Source organism: Xiphias gladius, chromosome 1 (genome assembly GCF_016859285.1).
Source record: "Xiphias gladius isolate SHS-SW01 ecotype Sanya breed wild chromosome 1, ASM1685928v1, whole genome shotgun sequence".
Classification (NCBI taxonomy): domain Eukaryota; kingdom Metazoa; phylum Chordata; class Actinopteri; order Istiophoriformes; family Xiphiidae; genus Xiphias; species Xiphias gladius.
Window position 1 is genome coordinate 18,531,475 of NC_053400.1, and position 17,571 is coordinate 18,549,045.

Here is a 17,571-nt window from a genome sequence, read left to right on the forward strand (position 1 = left end):
CAAACTGCTGTTTGAGCACTATTTTCATTGATCGGTCTACAAGTTGTTTACTTCCTCATATCAGCACTTCCGTATCCATCAACTCTTTTTTTTTGTTGAGTTTTTTTTATACTAGTGATGAGGCGATATGGAGGTAGAAAACCCTACTTATGAGAAAATTAATGATTGAATAAAAATGGTAAAAATAGATAAATTAAACGCAAAATATCACACATCATATATAAGAGTCATCCTACTTGCATATTACATATTTATTATAAAATCTCTTTTATTGTCATTTGCACCAGTAGGGTGCCGATGCAAGAGTTACAATTCTCACCGGCCCAACATGTATGAATAACAGTATATATTTTCTGAGTAAGTAGCCATGGTCTTCCATAGTTGCACAACCCAAACAGATGGAAATATTCTAGTTGTACTGGGCGTAATTTATTACACATCTACCCAAAGTTCACCTTGCCATGTTTGGTATCTGTTACTGGAGGGAAACTCCCGCATTAGATTAGAGATTGATTAATTTTATTCATTTAAATTCCATTTTTTTCCATCAAAAAGGGCAACTATGTGTGAAAGCTCACAGTACTAACACCCTGCTGCCAGCAGTGAAAAAAAAAAAAATCACTGCTGGCAGTCTGTTGTATTCAAATAGACTGAGTATTGATCACCTGCTGATCTCCTCCGGCCATAAAGTTATGTCACGTCTCTATGCTTTACCCAAATTACCTTTGAAAAAAAACAATAGTGTTAAGAATGTCTCTGTTGTCTTTTTGTGCTAAGCTATGACACCAGCAGATAAAGGAAACACTTTCATATCTTAATAGACTCTTAGTATAAATAACTAAAATCAACAGTACCGACTGCTTAGATATGTGGTTTGACACTGGCAAATCTTAAGATATAACAGGGTTACAGTCCTCTCAACCACTTGGTACCGTTGTATCTGGTTGTATCAGGTGCTTTTATGTCCCAGGAGACAACCAAGTCAAACCTGTGACTGATGCCTTGTTGGCCTGCATAAAAATATGACCCTACATTGAAGCAGAATCTGTATTTCAAAATTTAAAAAAGATTTAAAAGTACCAGACAGGTTTTAAATCACGATCACCACACTCATTGAGAGCTCAGATTAATAACTGATAATACAGTACAAAAGTGAAAAAGACATTTTCCCATCAACAAAAATCATATCAATCCTTGAAAAGATCATATACCTTGACTGTGGCATTTAGATCCTGGGTTCATACTACCTAAACGTATTCTAAAATTTAAATGAAATGAAACAAAAAAATAAATAAATAAACAGTTGTTGCACTTCTCTCCTTGGTAGCACTTCCTCTGTACTATCACTGTGTTACTGTCCCAAACAAACGCTTTAGTTTATAAGTTTTTAAAGTTAGGGGTATGTTTGTGTCTCCAAATTTTGTCGCAGGAAGGGTTTTTTTGCAGTCTGATAGAAAGATGTCATATGCGCTTACCTGTACAGCTCTAACAAGCAAGAGTGCTCATGCTCCCCTTCTGCCCGGTCGAGAAACTGCTGCCACCCAGTGGTTCTACGAGGTTACTGCACGTGGATTGGTCAGACCTGTCAAAAATAATCCTGTTTACCCCGTGTACAGCATACTATATATCGATTTGAAGTCTGGAGAAATTCGAGCCCCTAAAATTTCGGAAAATGTGAATAATTTAACGGTTAGAAAAGGTTAGGTTAGACCCGGGTTCAAAGTCACAACCTGTGACTGCCTCATCATTTCCAAACTCTCGTTTATCGCTACTCGGGAGGTCTGGCTACGCGAGATTATACTGGCCCACCAAATGCGCGCGCACTCGTACGCAAAACGGTCACGGCCACGGCAAGTTCCTTTTCATCGCACATTCAGGAGTCCTCGTAAAAAGGGGCACTTCAACATTTCATCGGTTTTAAAATGCAGTCCAGCTACACTCTATACAAAGGGTTGAGTCTGTGTAAAATATTTTTTAACGTTTAACAACCTGTATACACTTACTCTAATCCTACCTATGAGTTTGAGGACATGCGTGATAAGTAATTAAATTGTATCACAGATCATAATAGACCACATGCTGCAGAAATTCAAGCCACTGGCCTCAGCTTTTTTATCCTGAGGACCTAGGCGAGACTCGTTTACTAACAACACAATTTACTTGCTTAAACGTCAAAAATAAAAAAAATAATAAAAAATGGCCATTGCCTTTTTGAAACAGAGGTATCTAGAACATACAGAATCTGTTTTTTTAATCTGAGTAAGTATTTTTTGTTTTATTTTATTTTATTTTATTTTGTTTTGTTTGCAAAATACGAGCGTGTTGAAACGCAGCACCGCCTGGCCGTTGGTTTGGTTACCGCCCCCTTCCTCGGCCTGAAAGCAATTCACTCTGATGACGTCACTCGCAGAGTTGTCATGGCGTCTTTGGGAACGAAGCTGCAGCTGCTGCAATTTAGCTAAAATCTGTCGACAGTCTGTATATCGAAATGGAGAAAAATGCGAACCTGCATCGAGACACTGACGGAAGTTCTTTGTGTGCCACGATTGCGGCAGAGATGGGCGATGTTACGGTTGTCGGCGGAGTGAAAGGAACAGCCGAGAAATGCAAGAATAGTGAGGCTCCTCTCAGTACTTTGGTTAACGTTAGTTGTAATGACAGCACCGCAAACGTTAGTGCTCCCAGCACCGTTAATGTCACGTCCAGTGCTGGGATGTCTGACGTGCCAGAAGCGGTCCAAACCGTGCCTCAGGATAATAAGAAGGACACCGAGGCGGGCGCTTCGTGGACGGAGTCCGGGGATCAGATCAGCAATGGGATGGGGCATGACTCGGTGCTGGCTGCAGAAGATAGCGAGGGTGTTGCCTCAAAGTTAGTAAACAAGACAACCGACGGCCCGTCCTCACCTCCCGCTAAGGAGAGCTTAGATGTAGAGGCTGACGTTTCGGTTTGTGGAGAAACTGAGCCGACAAAACTTGCCAAGCCGGCTCATCTGTGTCCGGACAATGCGATCACAGCAGACGTCAAGTCGGGGCTGTCCGGCGATCGCACCTTATCGGAGGGCATGCCGAGTGGGAGTGACCCCGATCGCAGCCTCGGTGGAGAGTCCCGAAGCATGGATTCCCTCGAGTCCTTCTCCAACCTCAACTCCTGCCCCAGCTCCGACCTGAATAGCGAGGGACTGGAGGACAGAGGGCTGGCCCTGGCGCTGCAGAGCGAGTACGGGGCGGATGGGACAAAGACTTCGTGCACGAAGGACCGGGCCGCCGGCCAGTCCATATACCACATTAAGTGGATCAAGTGGAGGGAGGAGAATACGCCGATCATCACCCAGAACGAGAACGGCCCCTGTCCATTACTGGCAATTATGAATGTCCTACTGCTTGCATGGAAGGTAAGGGCTCTGAGAGGACCATAGATCAATAGAAACTCGATTCTAACTTAATACAGATAGGAATATTTCATAAGGTAGCTCTGAGCTCTCTCAGCAGTTATCTTATGTAATTACAATTCAACATGTATTGTAAGACTTGTAATTTAACATTTAGATTCTCCAATGGTTAACCTATACATCTCACACTAGATCTACTGTGTAAGTCCTAGTGCCTCTCTATCCCTCAGCACTTCCGGTCAAAAAAAATTTCTGTCAAGGCATGTCAGTATATAATTTCTCACTTTTAGCATTAAATATGGATTAATTTCACCGTGTCAGTACCCCTTGAATGCTGAAAAGGGATGTGAGGTGTTTTTCGAACTGAAGCACCTGGCTCTCAACAGTAAATAGTTTTGCCCTGTTTTTAGTTAACTTGTGTTTCAGTCCTTTGTCTGATAAATGGGTAAAAAATTAACGAACAACGAGTGGCTACGTGTCTCTGTTGCAGGTTAAGATGCCACCTATGATGGAGATTATAACTGCTGAGCAATTGATGGAATATCTTGGTGAGTGTTGCCATTAAACCTATTACTCAAGAGAAAGTTGATGCCACATCATTGATCTAAGGGGAAAAAATGTAAGGATTTTATTAAGCCATGTTGCCTCACTGAATCTGGCCCTCTTGTGCTCGGCTTTTTTGTTCACCTGGCTTAAAGAATTTCAATAATAACCTAATTTGTAACTTGCAGAAAATAACAAATTTATAAAGTAGCTCACTACTTTATTACCATGTTTGCTTTTTACAGAGTCACACCCACTTGAGTGTAGTGTTGCCCACGAGTCCACACATGTAAATATACTAACCCATAAAGCCACTGGCACATAGCTTCAGCAACCTAGTAAATATTCTTGTGTTTCACATCCGCTCAAATGAGTGGGTACTTTAGGTCAGATAGAGTCAACAGAGTAGGAAACCGCCATGAGCCAATCACCTGCTGTGGCAAAGGAAACAGGAGCTATCTCTTCTCTCTGGCTGTCTCCTCTCCTTCATAATGAAAATTACTTTGCAATATCAAAGCAGAGTGTCTGATTACAGCAGGGGTTCTTCAGAGGTAGAGTCAGTCCTTACTAGTGTCTCCTGTCAGCTCTATCATGGCCTTCAGTATCCACTGGCATTAGTAGACTAAAATGTTCCACATCAGAGCACTATATGTGGACTCTTTTTATGGTAGATTTTCCCTTACTGTGGCTTTTGAACTTATTAGTGTCTGTTGGCTATCATGTCTCAGAAAGTGCTCTAATTTCTATAAATCACGGTTAAATAATAAAAAAAAATCCCTTTCTGCATTTATTTTCTCCAAAATTGCCCCTTTGTGTTGTATTTGGGAGCACGAGTTCACCATGAGTTCAATTACAGCACAGCACAGCACAGCACGCCAGAGTTGATCTGTGTAATGTCTATGGGCTGCTGGATAACGTCTCAACTCAGCCCTGTTTGTTATAACACACAGACACAAACACCAAGGGTGACGATGAGTGATTGAGTTCAGATGTGGTGTTTAAAGTGGGAGGTGGCAGCCACTCAGCATCTCAGATATGCGCAGCGTAGCGTAACCGCGATCCAGAAGCATGAAACGAACAGATAAAAAAAATTAAGGGAGGACCAGAGATGAGTTCACACTTCAGTGGAGCACATAACAGTGAGGGGTTTTCCCTGTTGTGGACATACTGTAGTAAAGCGACTCAGCTGGCTGGCCCCCTGCTGGAAGAAATCTTGACTTGCACTAAAATCTTCATCCGCACTGACAACATAACAATCAAGTCAGAAGAGTTTTTTGAACAGCAACCAGCAGCTTGTCTGTTGGTCAGTTATATGTGCCATTGCAGGACACAGTTAGGCAGTTCATGAGCCTGACTGGGCTTTTTTCAGTTAATAAAGCATACCTTTGCTACACAAACTCCTGCGCCTAATAAAGAAAGAAGAGAACAGGTCTACACTTGCTCATCATAACATGAACTATATTCTGTGCTTAGATAAGCTAGGATTGGACAATTATTTCTTACAGCATGCACATGATGGAATCATCATGGCTTTCTAGGTAATTCATTGCAATTATATTAACAAAAACTTTATTATGCACTAATTACGAGAAAAAAACCTTAAAAGGCCTTTTTTCCCAGATATACTCCATTCATTCCATTTGCTTGAGCAAAATACATATGAAAGTGTTTTTTATCTCCATTTTATGTAGCTGTTAATGACAAGAAGTCAATGGCATTCCTCTGAGTAATTCTCAGGAAAAGTATGTGTCAACAGTGCAGCATGATACTCTCGCCAGTTCCTAATAAATTGAGGATTCTCTGTGAAACATTGTTAAAAAACAAAACAAAAAAACAAAACTTACATCAGAGTCTCAAAAGTAAGGAGCAGACTGCCTTAAAACTCTCACAGCAATAGCAAGAATGGATTTGCAGGGCTCTTTTTGCCATTCAGTGTGTGGGAAATACTTTAAATGTTGCAGCATGTTTGTAGTGCTGATCAGGCTGAAATAGAGCAGGAGCCAGACATCTGCCAGGCTGTGCTCTCTGCCACAGCCCATGCTGCTACAGAGCTGAGTCGACAGAGATCTCAGGTGACACCACAGTGGACAGGGACTCAAATTATCCTATATTATTTGGCACAGCATTTTCTAAAACCCTCCAATGGGTATTCGCTACAAACGCTTAAGCTAGGAATCCATAGTGATAATCAGTGCCAATCGAGGGAGTGATTGTTTTGCTCTGTCAGTACCATATAGCTCAGCATATCTGCCAACATCTCTCTTTTTCTGTCCCTTTGTAGGAGACTACATTCTGGAAACCAAGCCTAAAGAGATTTCAGAGGCTCAGCGGCTAAACTATGAGCAGGTAAGGCCTGCCTAATCAATGCGGAACATCATTATTAAACAGGCATGTGTTTTTTGCTTATGTGTCTGCATTTGTAAGTTGCTGACTGTTGTATGGTACTTGAGGAGCACAGGGCTTTTGGAGCCAACTCACTCTTTGTCTCCTCTCTCTCTCACTCTCTGTGTCGAAACTGTATCTATGCAAGTTTCACATGAGCTCTCATGTTGTCTCACTGACACACTCAAAATTTCTCAGCTGTTCTCACGGCCGTTGTTGATAGATTTTCACCACGGATTACAGAGTGAGGTGCACGCTTCTCTGATGTGTCACACACATTCAGCATAGCTACATGCTTAAAGCGGGTTTGCACATTTGCATTGAGGTAGGAGAGAAGGTCAGCGGATGTTTCGTAATATGGAAATAAGCAGCGGGTTGATTGCAAACTACATAAAACTGCAGTTTAGCTTTTTTTCACTGCTCCATAGGTTACATAAGATGTATCTTGCAGAGCCCAAGGAACAACAGGGGTCAGGAGTGTCAGATTATGTTGTTTCACATGGCAGTGAATGCTTAGAGACGCATGGCTAGGTTCAGCTCCCAGCTATTACTGAGTGTGTGTGTTTGGTGTGTGTGTGTGTGTGTGTGTGTGTGTGTGTGTGTGTGTGTGTGTGTGTGTGTGTCTCACCATGAGAGGCACTTGGAGATGGAGCTCCAACTCCCCTGCTTCCTCCCATCCCCACTGCTTGCCTACGGTGTGGGAGGGGCCCCGCCTCTCCTCCTCTTGTGTGGCAGAGCCCCAGCACATCTGCGAATGATTTTTAAGCCACACTTGTCCCTCATTTAGAGAGGAGAAAAAAATCATGTGCAGTCTCCTCATAGACACTCACTGAATGGCTCTTTCTAAATTTAAGTTGAGCTGAAATACAACCTCTTAAATAAACCAGCGGTGTCCTCAGCATGCAGTGGCAATATAAGGGAGTGGTTAGAGTTTGTGTTGCATAGTTATTATGACGTTCTAATCCTAGACAATGGCCTGCGAGCTGTTTTTCATGCAGGTTTCCTCATGTCCATGTGCCATCTGTGTCAGTGCTGTGGTTGACGCAGTATATGGAGACTACAGTAGGCAAGACTCTGGGATGCTGAAAGATGGGATCTAAGGAAGAGCAAGTCTGTGACATGTGTTAATGTACACGGCCAACAAAAGGTTTCCTCCTCTATACATCTTAAAGAAATGTGTTTTCACTGCTTATTGGATTGTTATAAAATACAACTGAACCGGCCTAGACATTGAAAAGAGCTGTAAGAGTTCATAACAGAGGTAGTTTTATTTATCATTTCAGCTTAAAAAACGTCATCTGTCACAGGAGTTTTTGAGGATTAAAATAGCTGTTGCACGCCTGCTCTTTAGCTATTGTTAAATATTTACTCTGAGGAACTGTGGAAATGAGAGTGTAGTTTTGCACTGCTTTCGTCTCAGTGGACCCAGCTCAGCAGCACTCTTACAAGGCAATTCATCCATGATGACTGTTCAACCATTGGAGGAAATGGGTTACCATGTTAAAGAAGCCTCTTGTTTTAATTTGATGTAATTTGCAGTAATGGACCTTGTTCACAAATGTCTCTTAACCCTTCCTTTTGCTCTGAGTAAAGCAGATAAATTCCCAATGTGGGTTTCAAAAAGCATCACTTTCCAATGTTGCATATGCCCTCAATCCTAGCCCGTCGGGTGATGAATGAATGCAAATTTTTCACACATATCTGGTAAACACCCCATTAATCAAATTATAGGCCCTCTGAATAAAAATCTGCAAGAAAGCAGAGACATTAACAGAGACGAAAACATGATGAGAAATTGCTGATGGTGATGTCAGACATAAAGAAAAGGTTTGTTTTAAAGTTAGAATCATAAAAGCTCATAAAAAGTAATACAGCCCAGTTTATTGACTACATATGGAGAGCAAAGCACTGAATGGGTGAGTAAAGGGTGAGACTGTGCTATCATTTGTGCTGGTAACTGATTTAATTCAAGCAGGATCCATCTAATTATAAGATCAGAGAATAAGCTCCACACAGGTTTATCAGTGTTAGGTACACATTTTACACAATTTAACTCAATCCATTACAATAGTGCCAGTGCAAAAAAATCTACCATTTTGAAACTTATAATCACTTTATGTTGACTATGTCAGAAAGGAGGTGATTCATCTCTGTGGTCTTTTCTAGGCCGTAGTTAGTAATGCTGTTATATTGAGAGGTGTTCTGTTCTCCTTATGTATTTAGATGGGGGCTGTCAAACATCAGAATCATAAGATTATCTTGATGTTGCATCTAACGAAAATGTAGAGCAGTGGCAGCTGCTGATGTGTTTCATAAAAGCCTGACCCACATTGTGGAGCATTACTGTCCTGTAAACTGTTCATAATTTACAGCTCCCACTGATGGGCAATGGCATTATGTAATGATTTACCTTTGTCCTCCAGTGATTGATATCCAGTTTTTGATATATTGTTTTTTATGTTTATAGATCTGATGTGTATATTTTTGTAGATTTTTATAGACATGAATGCAGAAAGACTCGTTAAATATGCATCAATATACAAGCACATTAAAAAAAGCCTTCCCTCATCTTGGAACTGTAACACTATATTCTGTGAATTACCAGTTAATTCAATCTATTCAGTGTATTGTTTTTAGGTAAATTTTGGTTGAAAATCAGCAAAGTGAGAGAGAAGCAGAGAAGCCTTCTCATAGACACTAACGCTGAAGAGTGAAAGTGAAAATACGGAAAGGCCTCAGCAGATTACTGTGCTAATGTTATACTATGAAAATGCATCCAACACAAGCTCAGATGAATGTGAGTGATGCAGTGCTAATCATGAGATCTCTAAATGTTCATCTGCTGTTGGAGCACTCTGCCCTAAAGTGAAGAGATGTGGTCCATTACACAGCCCCGCTAATCCTGCCATCACTGCTGCTCATAAGCGTCCTAATCCGCACACTCAGATGGGCCAGCTGAATGCTTTTCACCTCAGCTCTCCACACCAAAGACGGAGTAGTTCACTGCTCACGCGATGTATAGCATCTCTACTGCACACACTGCACTCTGAACATTTTCAAATTTGTTTTAAAATAATGGATTATGTGACTTTTGGAGTCATTACACCCATCACAGGACATGGAAGTTGGTAAAAAAAAATGATTCCATCAGAAGCTTTTGCGAAATTTTGAATAATACATTTCGTAATACATACACACACAAGAACTGATTTATACCATGGAAGATAAAAGATTCAAATTCATAATAGTGATGCTTTTTTGACCATCAAAGCAAGCTAAGCAATATACAGAAGTTGAAATTGGTGTCATAGTATTAATAGGAATATGTTTGTAGTATTGATATCAATATGGAAGATGAATGCAAAATCACATATAAAATAATCTGAAAAAACTCCTTACACTTAAAATAAACACCTCTATAACTCATTTGGTAGTTTTTTGTTTTGTTTTGTTTTTTCAGTTTGTGTGGAATTATTATTTTGGACAACAAATTATGAAAAATGATTAAACAATATGATGGCATTATTATAAAACAGAGCCACTGAAAGTCAGTAAATGATGATATTGAATAATCCTCCAGATTTATTTCAACCGGTAACCTGCTAATAAATCTGCAGTTTGTAGACTCAGGATCATTGTTCTGGTATCTGTAAAGTAATTGCTTTTGCTTTTGTGTAATTTTCCTTGTATCTCCACTGTCTTAGTAGTTTATTGTGAAAGAGTTGAAATAAAATGGAAATCGCTTACAACTATACACTCATATTAGAGTTGTAGGGCTCAGCTGCAAGGTTCATCTTGATCTCAGAGTTAAATGGCAGCAGAGGGTTAGAACCAGCTGGGAAACATAGCCCTGAGGCTGAGTGCAAGAATTACTCTGTTTCATTGGGTTCTCAGGTGGGTGGTGCATATGTGGGACATAGTTGTGATGTGATGTGTATGTTAAGTATTTTCTCTAATGTTAATACAGTGCATTAAACGGTTTGGTCTGCTAATGAAATCCTCAGTTATAATTAAAGGATAAATGCTAGTCATAGTGGAAACAGTTCATTCTGTCAATGATTCAAAAAAAGGAATTTCTTTCTATGTATATTTTTGGCAGCCTTTAAAAACTTTTCTTCTACTACCAGAGATAAAAACATCAGTTCAAAGTCAAAGCAGTAACATATAGGCAAGCACATTAAAAACAGAATGTGTTAATTTTTTAAACAAAGCAAACAAGAAGTGCAACAGAAGACTTTTCTAACTACAATTTTATTTCTTAAAAATTGCGACAAAGCAATGGTGTTGATTTTTATTACCTATTTTAAATATCAACTTAAATTTCTGTTTTTGTGTCTCATTGAATTGAATTGGCGAAATGAAAAGTCTTCTCTCCAGAGCCTCTTACAATACATTTTTTTCACCACAAACAAAAATCTGAAGCATGTGGACAGAACACAACCTTACAACCTTACAATTAATTGCCAGCTGAATATTACTTATTTCCTATTTTTCTACCTCAAAAAACGAAGTTCTGATGTTTTTTAATCGGGGTGAAAAGCAAAATGCAGCATGGAGCGGTATTTTTTTTCTCAGTTTTGTTTAGGCAACATGAATACCGGAGACGACAAATCCAATTAAAACCCCACAGGAACCTAGTTGTAGATTTATTTTAATGAAACTTGTAAACACCCTGCAAATTGGCACAACCAATGCCATTCTTTTTCTCAAAAGCAAAAAGGCTGCTTTAAAAGGAAAAACATGAAGTAGAATATTTGTGTAAATCACATAAGATTTTAGGGAATCACAACTGCAACAGTCAACATTTGTCATCACGCATTTTAGGGAAATCCAAATTGCAGCAGTCAGCATTTGTAATCACGTATTTACATTAGTAAAACACATAGAATACATTGGTAAGATCATAAAGAGCTATTATGGAACTGAAGTTTCTAAAGACAGCTTAAGGCCAAAGAGAAAAGAGGCAAGGTGAAGTTATCTTGTAATTTTCTGTCCTCTTGTGGCCACAGTAGGCTGTTTTCTCTGGAAGCTAGGTAGACTACCAGCCATTACATCGATAAGTTTCATGGGCGTGGCCGTTTCCCCCTGACAAAGGTTGGGGCTTGTCAAGCAGAGGGGGGAGCAGCATTTTTTGGACGCTTGTGCATTATGGATAATCTTGTGATCTTTGACGGGTAACTAGTTAGCTAGTAGCTACCTAGAGACAAGTGTGCTTGTCAAGCTGCTCTTGACTCAGCTTCCACCGTTCTGAGATCAGTTGTGATTTTGCACGCATAATTATACTCGTGCAGATGCGTGTGGAAACTGTCCTTGCGCATTAGAAAATTATTTAAAGGTCCCATATTTTACACTTCACAAGTGTTTTATTTGAAGTTTTGAAATGCGTAAGAAGATATATTTGTGGCTATAAGTACCAAACACCATCTCAATATAGTTTTACATGTCTCTCATGCCTGTCTCTGGAGAACAGGGTGTTTAATGTCAGTTTCTGAGCCTCTCTTCTGATTGGCTGACTGTTTTCTGAGTGACACACGGGCAGGCCAACCACAGGTAATCGATTGTAGTCTACTGCTGTAACTTGGCAAAACTCAATGGTAAATGCAAACGGCGTTGGTCAGTAAGTGCTGAGATGAGTTGAACAGTCGGTCAAGTTTGGACTAAAATGCTCCGGTTTTTTAGAAAAAATAAACTATAGCCACTGGCCCCTCATATTACTATCCTTGGGATGGCTGTTTAATGATATATTGGCTGCCTGACATCCAACGATCGTGCAGTGTTTCCTCGACATTTTTCTGTCTTGTAGCTTGCTAGGTGTTGTGTTGTTAATGAAGTTAAAACAAGTGGGTCTGGTTTGGCCGTGCTGGGGACATGGGGCGGTGACAGTAGAGAAGTGACATCACAAAATTATACAACTCCTGATGGCTCGTTTACAGGCACGGTTTCTAAATACCCACTGCTTGCATTTCTTTGTGTTTTGAGCGTTTTGATACGTTCACAGTATATTTATAGCACCTAGACCTGCTTTATAATCAAAAAAGACATGGAAATCTCACTTTCTACAATATGAGACCTTTAAACACTTTTTTCTTCCTAAGCATGAACAGGTAGCAGTAACAAGGAAACAAGCACATTTACACTGTGATTTATCATCTCGAATCAGTATAGGTTGTCTAACTAATCACCTTGGTCAACATGTGTGAGGATGAGGAGCCTTTTAATTCTGTTCTGCTTTTTATCGTATTAATAAATTTTCCTTTCTGTTAATCAAGGTTTAGGGTTCTCTGTGAAGGATCTGCAGTAAATTTTAGAAGTTTGAGACGGCATATTGAGGCAGAAAAATACAGGAGTCTGCATTGTCACTGGAGAGTGTCATTGTCAGTTAATGTTAAATATTTTGAAAATTACCATGGAGGTGTTTTTTTTATTTTTTTTAAGGAGTTTTACCTATGTTTACTGTCAGTTCAGAGGAATAACTTTGATACTTCTTCAGCCAGGAAGGAGTGCAGAAAGGTGAAGATGTCCAGGCAGAGTGCAGCAAGATGCAGGACTTTCAGCACAGGAAAGACAGGCAGCACAAAATTGTGAGACAGGACAGGCCCTGAATTTGAAAAGAGCAATTTGCTACTGCTACTGTCATGAAAAGGTATGTTTTCGTCTGGTCCATTTTTCGCGTTGGTATAGTAAACAGCTGAATTGCACATCGAGATGGTGGGGGTTTTTTTGTTTTGTTTTGTTTTGTTTTAGGCGCAGGGGGGTAAATTACATTTTGCTGAATTAAACCCAGACCAGCTCTTCTTATGCCATTTTGTGTGCTGTGCTTCTTTGCTTGAGGGTATTCTGGGTTTTATTTAGTAAATGTATCTAGACGAGACAGTAAACCTGCCCCAGGCATCTTTATACTATCAGGCTTTGTTTTGTGTAATGTTACTTCCCTGGTGTGAAGCTACATACTGTATATACATCAGGAAGCTAGATTCCTGTCTACATTGTACTGTCTGGTACAATAGCATGTGGAATTTTAGATTCTGATGCATTTCCGTCCTGGTGTGTGAGTGATTTTGGGGGGTGGAATAATTCTGTAACTTCATTTTTGAGCCTTGAGAAAGTATTAAAAAATCGGGAAAATTCACAATATAATAGAGTCTAAGTTAACAGACTACACCCTTAAAAATGGCCACAGAATTGAATCATTTGTCTGACATGGCTGTACCAAAATTTTAATATTTTAGGGGCAACCTGGAGGGCTAGGGGTTTAGGTTGCTGACCATGTAGTCAGAGCATCCCTTGTTCAAGTCCAGCTGTATGTCATCCCTCCTCTCTTTCTCCCCTCGTTCCCTGTCATGTCTGTACCGTCCACTATCAGAAATAAAGGCAAAATGCCCCAAAAATCAAACAAAGGCTGTGTTTCTTGCATAGCTATTGGATTGCATTATATCGTCAATTATTCCTGTTATTTTGTCCACTCATTGTTAATATTATCAAAGGGAAATATGTCTCATGATGATGAATCTGAAAGCTTACAAAGAAATTTAATATCAATTGGTTTCCTGGCAGAGACATTGGCATTTGTTCCTGTGGTTGTGGGTTGATTGACTGCAAGTGGAACATAACCTAATAAGAGCAGTAAACATGAAAACAGCTCAACTTGGTCACAGTGAAATAACTGTAAAGCAGAAAAATGTGACAAAACCAAATAAAGGCTTGAGCGTGAGGAAGTTGTTTTGTTTTTGGTTTTTTTTTTGTATTGTGCAGGCATAAATGACAGCTAATGATTTCTTGAAAAATCAATCCTCGATGGCTCCGGCTATGATGACCGTGTGCAGACAACCAGGAATAATGTAACAGATAAATACAGCTTACAGCACATGAAAACAGATAGATTCGACACAGCTCTTGGTTCCATATAATGTTTACAATACAGAAGCAAACGTGTCTTTTTTTAATTTAAGATTTGTTTGGGTAAACCTCAAGTTCACGGTGTTTAATCCCTCTAATGCATTGTTATCACACAGTTTTTAACCTGTATTTTTTTTTTCTCCTTGTTTCCTAGAACATGAGTGACGCCATGGCTGTGTTGCATAAGCTGCAGACAGGTCTGGATGTGAATGTGAAGTTCACAGGGGTGCGAGTCTTCGAGTACACCCCAGAATGCATTGTGTTTGATCTGCTGGACATCCCCCTTTACCATGGCTGGCTGGTTGACCCCCAGGTGAGATGGACCTTACTCATCATCATCATGTTTGTCTTTGCCTCCCTGAAACCCAACATGTTTTATTGTGCTCCTGTGTATCCCCAACACGTCTCTTTTCAAATTCAGTATGAATAATGTAATATTCTTCCTGCCAATTCTTGCCGGCAGACTGTGGTTGCTTTCACATCTGTAGTTGTGATCACTCGGTCCAGGCCAAAGGAAAAAAAGTTACATTGTTGGCTTATAGTTCTGGTCGGGCCTGTGTTCACACTAAGTTATTAGGAAGAACCCATGGCGAGTAAACATGAAGTCTTATGGGCTGATAAGTAAATCATTTGGTAACTCTGGTGTGGTTCGTCTAAGGTGTGAAAGCAAAGCAAACCAACCACAGGGTTTTGTGATGGTAAATAAGTGATTTTTTTTTTTTTTTCATGAATTCTGTTAATCGTGAATTGTCAGGGAAGAAGCCTTATAAGTGTTATTTATATTTATGCCATATCACTTGGTAGCCAAGGTAACACATATGCTTGGAGATTTTCACTAATAAATTAGAAAGTCTAACCAAAAAAAAGACGTGCTTGTTTCCTGCTTTGTGTATTTTAGCAGTTCTTCATTAAGAAGTAAGTGAAATTTAGTGACCACACATCCCTCCAATATCACAATGCAAAGTGTGTCCTTGTCCTATTTCCATATTATTGTCACAGTTTACATACTGTATGATATAGTACGCCCAGTTGCAGTCTCAACTGATGATGCTCATCATCAGTTATTTCTTTGTAAACTTTACTTGACATCAGAGAACATAAATTAACTCATCAGGTTTTGTAAAGTGCAGCCTGACTTGCTATTGGGTTTCCTCACACGGGTCCGTGTAGCGGTGATGATGCAGGATGTCAGTATATAGGACTTCATGCTTACAACACAGTTTATTCTGGTGACTTATACTGAACCTTATTGCGCCCTATGTGTTTATTTATCTTCTGTAGAGCTCAGAAATAAATAGGCGGTTAAGAACATTATTTGTCAAATTGAGACTTCATCTCATATGTCATTAAAAAAAATGGACATCTAGGAACAGGACAAAAACCTGGTGTCTTGTACCAAATGGGGTGGATACAGTAGTCGCTGTAAAATAGTTTCAGCATGAACCCCTTGTCACCAGAATTTTTCTCTCTGTTATAAATTTTGTATAAATCTACTATGGCTTTTAGTAAAACAGCACCAAAGCCTGGTGAATGTTCTCTCCCACACTTTTTCATCTTTGTTTGCAGATGCATGACATTGTCAAGGCAGTGGGCAACTGCAGCTACAACCAGCTGGTGGAAAAGATAATATCCTGCAAACAGTCAGACAACAGCGAGCTGGCAGGTGAAGGTGGGTGCTTTCTCTTCACTCCCTCTACTTTCTGACCTGCCTGTCTCCCCCTCATCTCTTCCCTTTCATCCCTGTGTACTTGGAGGTGCAGTAAAGGAGAGAAAGTAATACATTTTGGGCAGAAGTTTCAAGTAAAAAATTCTGAGCTTCAGAGGTCAGATCAACATTTGATGAAGAGCGTCTTTGTATAAATTTTAAATTACATGTTGAAGTCAACTGTCACCGTATTATTTGTGTCATATGTAGTGGCACATGTACAATTTTGCAGAGGAACAGCAGACTGCAGCCTAACATTAAATCAGTGGCACATTCATTACAGCAGATATGTTAACTGGACCATCAACCACAGACCAAGTTTAAATAAAACCAGGACACAAGTGGCTACTCATCAAATGACCTACTTCCAAGGCTCACAGTTTTCTTACCGGCTGTCGGTAACTTCTCCACTAGATATTTGCTCATTCAACACTGAGTTTCCTGAGTAGTTGTCAGCTGGACTGCTGGCAAATCAAATCCATCTCCTCACTGCTTGAAGAGATGGATTTCCATTCACTTTAGATGGGCTGTTATAACTCAGAAATATCAGAGAAAAAATTAAGCATCTCTGATTTGTTATGTGCTTTAGTGTTCAATAGTTGGTTACTTCTCCGACAGTCTCTAAAAATTGGGGCTAACTCTATGGTAGACTGTTTCTCAGTCTTTCTGAGTATCACACGGCTTTTGTGGTTGCGTGCTCCAAATTGGTTGTTTTGTGTCATCTTACAGAAGTCACTCCCCATCTACCCCTCAGCCTAAATTGGGTTCACAATAGTAACTGTGACCAGTTCCAGCAGCAGCGAGTCACAATGTTCAAATAGCCTCTACAGACATTACAGCAGGGTTTCCAATATGCTTTCCAAATAGTGACCTTTGTTCATGCATGAGTAGGGATCGCTTGATGTAGATGCAGATGACTCATCCAGTGGTCTATGGTCTAATGATGAAAGTATTTTCAATTTAAAAAAAAGTCACTTACAAGTAACAAATGAAAGTTATGGTTGCACCTTTCTAAGCTAAATAATTGATTATCTTCAGAACTACTCTAACTCACAGGACAATGGGCAAGAGACTGGTGAAGGTTATCAAATTAAAAGCATCGCAATTAATGTAGACATAGTATCAATTTCAAGTCCATTTTAAATCTGTCTGTATATTTGCAACATGCAGGCACTAAAATCATACAACAAAGATACAATCAAATATTCAAGTAAGACTCATCATGGGTCCAAGTTTCTGCATTTGATAATCAGTCACAATTTCAATAGCTCCTTCTTTTTTTTTCTCTATGTTACCTAACTCCCTTTCTCTCATCCTAGGCATTGTAGCAGAGCAGTTTCTGAGCAGCACAGCCACTCAGCTGACGTACCATGGCTTATGTGAGCTCACATCCACTGTACAGGAGGGTGAGCTCTGTGTGTTTTTCAGGAATAACCACTTCAGCACCATGATCAAATACAAGGTAAACACTAGACTACTGACACCACCTTCACTATAAATGTTGCCACTATTTGCATTAGTTAGATTCAGATTCATGTGTGGAGCCTACTGTAGAAATTGCAACAACTTAGAGTGCATGGTATCATCTGTCCTTCCAGTGAAGTGACAAGGGTCATGAAGCCCTTTACCTTTATATCACAGTAATTGTCTTTTG

At 39.8% G+C, this 17,571-nt stretch overlaps 1 protein-coding gene across 1 annotated transcript in view; it reads left to right on the forward strand.

Annotated features, from left to right (window-relative positions):
* Positions 1-2,414: 2,414 nt before the first annotated feature.
* mindy2 (MINDY lysine 48 deubiquitinase 2) overlaps positions 2,415-17,571 on the forward strand; it is a 16,829-nt gene continuing 1,672 nt past the window's right edge. Inside the window, exons 1-6 of the mRNA XM_040130782.1 lie at positions 2,415-3,394; positions 3,882-3,939; positions 6,216-6,280; positions 14,367-14,525; positions 15,779-15,881; positions 17,237-17,379. Coding sequence (XP_039986716.1) covers positions 2,489-3,394; positions 3,882-3,939; positions 6,216-6,280; positions 14,367-14,525; positions 15,779-15,881; positions 17,237-17,379 — 1,434 coding nt within the window. The 5' untranslated portion in view covers positions 2,415-2,488. The remainder of the gene's footprint in view (positions 3,395-3,881; positions 3,940-6,215; positions 6,281-14,366; positions 14,526-15,778; positions 15,882-17,236; positions 17,380-17,571) is intronic.